This window comes from Dermacentor andersoni, chromosome 7, assembly GCF_023375885.2.
Source record: "Dermacentor andersoni chromosome 7, qqDerAnde1_hic_scaffold, whole genome shotgun sequence".
NCBI classification, from domain to species: Eukaryota; Metazoa; Arthropoda; class Arachnida; order Ixodida; family Ixodidae; genus Dermacentor; species Dermacentor andersoni.
Genome location: NC_092820.1, coordinates 126,490,427 through 126,498,848, shown reverse-complemented (window position 1 = coordinate 126,498,848; position 8,422 = coordinate 126,490,427). Strand labels below are relative to the sequence as shown.

Genomic DNA, 8,422 nt, shown 5'->3' with positions numbered 1-8,422 from the left:
GCTAGAACCCGAAATTCTATAGAAAGTCTGCGTGCTTACATGCACGACGGTCCACTGGCTATCCTTGAAAAAAAATTAATTTTAAATATCTCTCGCAGTTTCTTCAGACTCGCAGCAAGAGCTTATTTCCTCTTTACGAAAAAAGGTGTTTTTGTTGTTTGAGTGTGTGCGCATTCCATGTTCATCAACCTCGGCAGGCAGTTTTCTCCATATACATAGTGTGGATCATAGGCGTGCAAAACCTGTTCGCATTACTTCTACAGGAAATGGACGGATATAAGGTTAGTCTGCTACCATAGCGCCACCACCATAGGCAATGAGCATGTCATATACAAATGTTTCTGAACACTATACTGCTCGGACGCTTCATGGCTACTCTTAAAATTGGTATCAAGCACTTCAATACGAAAAAGAAAATTTATGGTTTTACATTTTTTTTTCGTAAGGCGTGGTGTCTTGCGTCATAGAAATTTTATGTCTCTATTTCAGTATGGATTACTTTTCAGTGCGAAGCCTAAATCAGTATGCAAAAACATTAGTGCGAGTCCGTCGGACGGTCGCGAACAACTTTTTCGAGAAGCACGGCGCTGGCGTTAAATTCTGTCCCCATGTCAACAAACCTCGCGACGAGATAGTGCGAATGGCGTTCTACGTATGCACCCAACGCATAAAATACGGCGCATTGTACGCGCATGGTGGAACCAACCCTAATCGAAGCTTTCGTGAGGGCTTCATTTAAAACTCATGCAAATTGACACACTATGCGTGCAGTATGAGCATCTGCGTGTCGTGTTATGCGCACCGTACTATTCACGCTCACGTTTTTCTCTCATCAAAGAATATTTATCAATGCACTTCGCGGTAACGCGCATTATAGCCCCTCTGATTTACACACAGCCGTCATGCCGTCATACAATTGCTCCCCCCCCCCCACTCCCCCCGTCACCGTCACGGCACTAAGCATCTATCAGAGGAGAAAGCTTGCTTGCTAATTTCGAGTCCAAAACGAAACTCCAGCGATGTTTCAAGCGTCGACCAAGATTGTCGGGGCCCCGTTTTGGGGTGAAATGGGCCAGTGGTGACGAGGAGGCGATAAATGGCGGCTGTGTGAGGCAGGGTGCCCAACTGCTCATGTTCTGCACCGCGTTTTGAAGCATAGCGATTAAGTGCCGGCGCAGCAAAATGCGAAGACGCCCTCACGCAACCCATCGGCGCCCATGACGACGGATTCCAGTTTCTCAGGTTCACGCCCTTTCGCTGTTGATTAAAATAGGCCCTGGACAGCTTCCGGTTTTGCTTCCGACGTAGCCCGCTAAATGTAGCAAGCAAAAGCAAGGCATTGGCGGCAACATCGATCACCAGGAATACGTTCAAATCTAAACCCGAATATTTTGTACACTTTTCCTGTATACATAACGATGATTTTACAAGTCTAGGTTGCCGTTATGCGAGAAATAGTACTTATTAGTCTTCAGGCACAATGCCCATGTATTTTATCTCAAAACTTAAAAATGCACTTTCCGCGCAGTCGAACAGCTTAAAAGCGCGCTATGTGTTCCGGCGCAGTGGACTGATAAGGCCCGAGACCGGAACTTTCTTGGGGCGGCACTCTCGCTGCTCTTATTGCGCGAGTGAAACTGTAAGAAATAGACTGACTACAAGAGCTATACGCCATGCAGGGAGTATGGCGTTCAAACCTTCGCTTTAATCAATCCACTACGTTATTGAAGGCTTAGTTACCGCTTGCTTTTTCATTGCGTAATTTCAGAGAGAAGAGTCGGTCAACAACACATTTTAAGGCGTAGTAAAGATTGTCATATAAGCATGTTCGCTGTATGGTTACAGTACCGTGTTTTAGCTGTTAGGCAGAACATGAGCAGCAGCCCCCAGCAACAACCGTAGCCATCAAAACCCGGGAAAGTTCGCTAAGAAGCCATCCTATAAAAGCAATACGAGCGAACAAGCTGTCTATTTGATCCCTATGTCCCCTATGTCCTCGAGTGGTCGGGGATCACTCGGTGCACTGGCACATATAGTTGAAATGCCCGATGTCATCATGGAGTGAAAGTTTCGCTCTATCTTTAGCACGGACGGCCCAGTTACGCTTATTCTGCAGGGTACTCGCTGTTTCCCCGAGTTTTGTAACTGCAAAACGTGACCTTCGGCACTTCTTCATGCATTCTTTTTCCTTCGACAGGGCGAAAGTGAGCTGAATCTGGCTGGTTGATTAAAAAAAAGGGGGTAAATAAAGCACGAACGACAGGATGAAAGGAAAGGCGACGTATACAATGCTGACTGACAACCACTCTTTTACTCCATATTCCGTTGCAATATATAGGGATCCCAGTCCTCAGAATGTTACAAAAATGTATAAATGGCATGTCAGTGTGGCCTGCAGTTTATTATACATTTGTTAAGTGGCGCATTTCGCGGCATTGTAGGGATACAGAGGACTTGCTTACACATGAATCGCCATGTTCGTGTTTTAGGAAAGCTCCACCTCTTTCACGAGCACGTTGCTCTGAGCAGCGTCCCAGGAGCGTACATTCTTAAAGATATGATGTTCAGTCACAGTTTCTGCAGTGATCTGCCAGGTAACTTCTGACTCGGACCGAGCCCTTCGCACTCTGTGCATTCTCTCTGCATTCGACCTGTCCTTCGCCCTGCTTTTATCCCCTTCCTTCGCACCTCTTACCTAAAGCAGGGCTGCTGGCTTGTGGAGGATACTGGGGACTGGAAGGTGAGCCAAAAGCGTAGCGGTAGATCCAACCAGACTCTAGTCCACTGTAATCCATTTGCCTCAGCTTCATGGGTCACGATCGCCTGCGTCGCACCGGATCGTCGACGGGGAGATCTGGCTCGCCGACTGGTTCTGGCTCGCTTCGCAGGGCTGGCTCGTCGGGATGATCCCCGTCAGTTAGAGCTGGATCGTAGGGAAGATGAGTGCTTCGCAGAGCTACCCCCTGGGGAATGTACTCGTAGCAAAGAGCTCGCTCGTCGGGCAGGTGCTCGTCTGGCTGAGCTCGCTCGTCGGAAAGATCCTCCGGTGGCTGTGGATTGCCGTGAGGCTACATATATTAGGCTCCAGGGGCTTTAACGGTCAACGGCAAGGAAAATTTACTTTGACACTATTTATTATTAATGTTTAGCATACACCACTGCTGCAATCTTGGTAAATCTGTTGGGCTCGTTATTGCATAGCTTTATTATAGCAAACATTAAACGGCCCCGAAGCATATGACCCGTGCACGTGGTAGTTGACGCTATGGCGTACATTTATGTCCCAGCCCGCCGCCGCCTAGAAATTTCAGCATGCCGTGGGCAACCAAGGGTGCTACCACATCCCAGAAGTCAAGCCCAAGAACCACGCTGTCCACGGCGCGAGTCATTTTCAGCAATGAATAATGGCAACGTTTCTTTTTCAGCTCCTGTATAAAAAATGGCGATATCTGTGAGCTTCTCGTGACGGCTCACCTCGAATTTCAATCAAGTTTTTACTGCGGCCTACTATACATATAAACTATCCTAAACAAGGCTTTTCATGGTAATGAAAATTTTGTTGCAGTTAGCTTTCAGACATACACGTCACCGCGAAACCGGATGAAGTACGAAAGGAGACAACTTTCTGTAACCAACCTGTCATCTTGTCGTGGCAATTTTGCTTCACTCAGAATACCCCAGTTACGAATTTCATATAATGATGAAAATCAAGCAGTAGGGATTCGTTTTTTGTTTTTACTTCTCTATGTATTCAATGTGCCCCTAACTCGAAACGCCGCTTCACAGCCTTGCAGTGCGGCACCATGACACTTGTATATTGCGTTCTTTGTTGGCTACATTGTGCTGCAGATTTTGCTCCTCTCCTAAAAAAACTTGCCCCCAAGTATTTCTGAAGTGGGTTCCATCACAACAAAGCTCTGTGACCTTCATCAACTCCTTCTACTGTGCATTAAAAATTAAATGGTGGGGTTTTACGTGCCAGAACCCCGATTAGATTATCAAGCATGCCGTAGAGGGGGACTCTGGAAATCTGGACCACCCGGGATTCTTTAACGTGCCCCTAAATTTAAGTACACAGTTGTTTTCACATTTTGCCCCCATCGAAATAGGCCGCAGTGGCCGGGGTTTCTACTGTGCACCTGGGCCCCATTCTACCGCGAATCGAAAGGTTGGAATTAAGACGGCGGGCGCAGCTCCTACTACCTTCCTGTCGGCTTTCCAAGCTTCCTGCTCAGCCGCCATCTTGTTTGAACAGGAAAGTAGCCTGCATCCTTTTTGACTGTCTACTTTGGCGACTTTGGCGAAGCTGTCTACTTTGACGCATTCGTGAGATGTGGAACAAGACTTAAGATGGCCGCTGTCCGCATAGTGGTCTACTTAGCCATCTACAGGGAGTATTGGTACACAGTCTTGGTTTGCTGTGTCTCCCCGTAATTTTCGTTGATAGTGATAATAATCTTCCTCCGTGGCATGTACCCACTAAGGGGGATAACCTAATAGCCGAACGGCAGGAGGTGAAAGAAATGCTTATCCTAAGAGGAGGAACGAACGATGCAAAGATACAATGCAAGAATGGTACGCAAGGTGAGCAGTCACTCAACGAGTTGAAACAAACTTATGAAACAGGTATTATTGAAGGAGATATCAAAAAGCACATTAACAGATCACAGTCACTTTAGTGTACGCTAAAGAGAATGAAGGCGGAAGCCTATGCGCTCGCGATACATTCATTACACTAGCTGACAATTTCGTTCGAATGCGCTGTCACTGCCTATTGCTTGTAGGTAGTGGGTTCGACACTCGACTCCCGTATGCCAATTGGAATCCAACTTGAAGGTATGGTGTGTTCGCCCACATCTCTCAATTGGTTCGCTTCAATTGTGGTGCGATAACGCCGGACAACGGATTTTTCGACCCATGGACCACATAAGGTTTTTGCCTTACTAAAGAATCTAGAGATTCAATTTCAGTGAAATATATAGTGAAACAGAGAGCCAACTAAGATTGCGAAGACGCCATCTTCAGGCGACCTCGTTGACTTCAGGCGACCTCGCTGATGACAATCACCCCATTCATTCCTCTAACAAGAGAACGCTGAAAGTAGGCATATGGTAGGGCGCCATCTCCCCTGTACCTTGCTTACGTTTTAGTCGCGCAGAATTAGATGACTTCTCCTTTTTTTCTTGCAGTGCGTAAATGCTGTAAGCAGAGCCACGTTAAGGTAATAGCTACTTGTAACGCAGCTTAAACAGCTATTGCCTGTGAGCTTTTCAACCATGTCGCTATGGTATAGTAAAATGTCGCAGCAATACTGGTAGGTAGGACCGATTAGTTGCAGCAATATAATTTTCTAGAGGATTCGTACGATGAACACGATAATCGGGCCGCCTTTTTGTTTAGCCAATAATTTTTGTCAATAAAGACTGTATAGCCCTGCGCGATGTTTCTGACCAGGTTGACACCAAAAGGAAGAGTAAAAATGGGTCTTCATAAAAATAAACTTTGGACCTGAGAAGACAAGATGAATTTCGTTGTTTGGTTACTTCGTCACAGTACACAAGCTGGTGAGAAACAAAAAGAAAAGCAGTTGAATAACAGCTTCTAGAAAAAGATGCGCAAAGTAGCCCAAATGTTTTAAATATATTCAGCAATGCAAGAAAAATGTAAACATATGAATGAAATTATCATATAACAATGCACAGTACATCTAACGATACGATATGACAACAATCTTCACCGCACTTTAGAGGTATTGGGAGTGCAAACACAGATAATCTCTTTGTGATTGACCTCACGCACCGTAATGATGTGGTCTCTAAGCGAGAAATAATATTAGAATAAGAGTAATTGCCGCACCTTCTCTGTGTATATCAGAGTACAGGAGGCAACTTTAGAAACTGCGCTTAACAATGCGTCCAGTTTTTCAGTTTTCTTTCCACCTGTATGACAATTCATGGAGCACATTCAACGAATTCGCTGCGACAGTTTCGATGCGTCAACGCACTTCGAATTCGCCTATCGCCTGGCAGAAATATCGACTATCAATAGAGTTTGTGAACACGCTATGTCGGCCGGACGACTCCGGCTTGTCAAAGCAGCGCTGCCGTGTCTCCCTCTCCTTGGTCATAGTTCTGAAGGCCCTCGGGCTTCACCACAGTGTCGTTGGCTCCGGGGACTGGGAGAGCGGTGTCGTTCGTGCCGAAAGCCACCGCCACGGTTACTCCTTTCTCGGGCCCATTAGGACGTCTGCGAACACATTTGATTCGTCAGTGACGAAACGTGCTGACTCTCGGCGAAGGTTTGCAGCAGATATCTTTACTGATAGGGATGGACAGACAAACTGAATTTCAACACATGTGGCATAAAATGAGCCCTAAAACAACTCCCGTGCGACTGCCTCTCACACGGACATGAGATGCTAGCCCTGCGGTATGTTTTTCTTGCACGCCTGTTTACGTAACACAATATCTTGCGACGGTGGCCTCGTGTGCGTGCGACGTGTCGTGTCGCAAAGACCCTGCTGGGTTTCACGAGATGTGCCAATTCTATGTCATCGCTTGTGAAGAAGTGCTACAGCTCTGGGCACTTCGCACTGACCGGGAGCTCTACGACACTCCCATTCAGTTGTCAACACAACGTCACCGGCACGACACCCACGCGCTGTCGTCCGTCTGTATGTTCCGATCGCGCTTTGCCGAGTTGTAGATAGAGAAAATTCACACATCTTATCTCTACCGCAAGAATGCAAAATCCTGCGGAGCATGCCCATTTGCACATTTTCGCAACTTGGACATCGTCAACTCGTGATAAGCCATCGAAGAAGTCCCGGCGAATGTCTATCACGTGCCTCCCATTTCGCTTCCACCACTCGCTACGCAATACGACTACTACGTCAGCTGGCAGGTGAGAAGCGATTTGCCAGTATACAACTGTACACTTTCAACGGTACTACAGTGAAGCTACGACGAGGAAATCACTTATGTAACAAAGTATCTTTAATACGAATGACAAGCATCGTATATCTGGCACAATTGATCTGCCGGTATCGTGTGTCTGCATCTAAAATACTTATGGGCTCTGTATCTTGCATCTGTATCATGACACAATTGGAAAGTACCTTAGCACAGCGCTGCTACGATCACGTACAATCATGTACACTTATTCTCGTGCACATTGCTGAATCACTGTTCGAGTGAGCGTTTGCTTCAAAATCTACGTCAAGTGCGGTGCCTCTCAGCGGGGTTACGTGCTTTTCACGCGGTACGCACTCATGGTAGGCCTTCCCTGGACATCCTTCCCTCGTGTGTACCTATATCCCCTAATCAGTGGATGAAAGCCAGAAAAATAGGCGGCGACATGACGTCAGGCAACTCAAACGTTAGCCTCCTCAAAGAGAAACTTGCTCTGACGCCCTTCTCTCCCCGCTTCTACTCGCCAAATCCGCTCATCGCGCGTTGAACCCTGGTAAGAGCACGCCATGGGTGGCGTGCTTGGTGATAAGTTTGAGTGCCACTCACCACCGCAGTTCCGACCGATTTCACCAGCCCGCGCTGCTGAGACTTTTGAGACTTTTAGGTCATGGCTTCAATAATCCATAAAAGAAAAAAAACTACTGTCGCAACAACAACTGTAAATACGGAACATACGAACAATAATAAGCAGTGCGTTATGACTTCCGAGCGGCGCCGCAGACAAGGAGACGACGGACCTAGCGCAGCCGCACACAAATACGCGACCGCACGTCATCAATTTTTATTTATTTGGTTTTATTGCACCCTCAAGACCGAAGTATTACAGAGGGGAGTGGTTAAAGAACATACACCAAGTAAATAACAAAGCAGTACATGCTTGGGTGTTTGCTCCACTATTTCTTATATTAATTTTTTTAATGACTACACTGATATTGCCGTCCGACGTTAAGTCATAGACGCATTTCTTTTTCTTTTCTACCTCAGTGCTGAAATATTGCGAAGTGCAACGTAGCGATTCCAGAAGTTTGAATGAGTTGAGCTCGCCATCACACTTGTCGGTGCACTCACGTGTTGTCATTGGTGTCAATGCTGTCCCAGGGGAGGAGCACGGTCGTCTCGAAGATGAAGGCGAGCACCATGACGAGCGAGAATATGGTGCCCGAGAGGATCACGGCCGTGGTGAGCCGCACCGCCGAGCGCCAGTTATCGGGCGGCGGCTTGGGAAGGTTCTGCGTCTTCATCATGCGGATCACGTGCGCAGTCTCCGACGAGGAGGACGAAGACGACGACGAAGCTCTGCTTCTGCGATCGGACGTTAGACGGGATATAGAAGCGAAGTGACTGACACGGCGAGCTGGTGATTCGTCACAGGCTGCTAGCCAGGAGTTGTGCAGAAATACGAAGCGGAATGACACGAGCTATTGTAGCTTGTGCCGGCTCCGGTGTCGCTG

The 8,422-nt window shown here is 47.2% G+C and overlaps 1 protein-coding gene across 1 annotated transcript; it reads right to left on the bottom strand.

The window, feature by feature from the left end:
• Positions 1–5,579: 5,579 nt before the first annotated feature.
• Positions 5,580–8,422, bottom strand: LOC129385375 (uncharacterized). The gene is made up of 2 exons (XM_055072013.2): positions 8,040–8,422; positions 5,580–6,246 (listed from the first exon to the last, which is right to left on the bottom strand). The coding sequence occupies exons 1-2, from the start codon at positions 8,213–8,215 to the stop codon at positions 6,090–6,092; spliced, it is 333 nt and encodes a 110-aa protein (XP_054927988.2). The 5' UTR covers positions 8,216–8,422; the 3' UTR covers positions 5,580–6,089.

What these genes read in the sequence shown, in the direction of transcription:
- LOC129385375 (XM_055072013.2), bottom strand. Translation starts at nt 8,215, where the DNA reads ATGATGAAGACGCAGAACCTTCCCAAGCCGCCGCCCGATAACTGGCGC. An exon ending in ATTGACACCAATGACAACAC is followed by an intron (nt 6,247 to 8,039) that starts GTGAGTGCACCG and finishes ATGTGTTCGCAG; the next exon opens with ACGTCCTAATGGGCCCGAGA.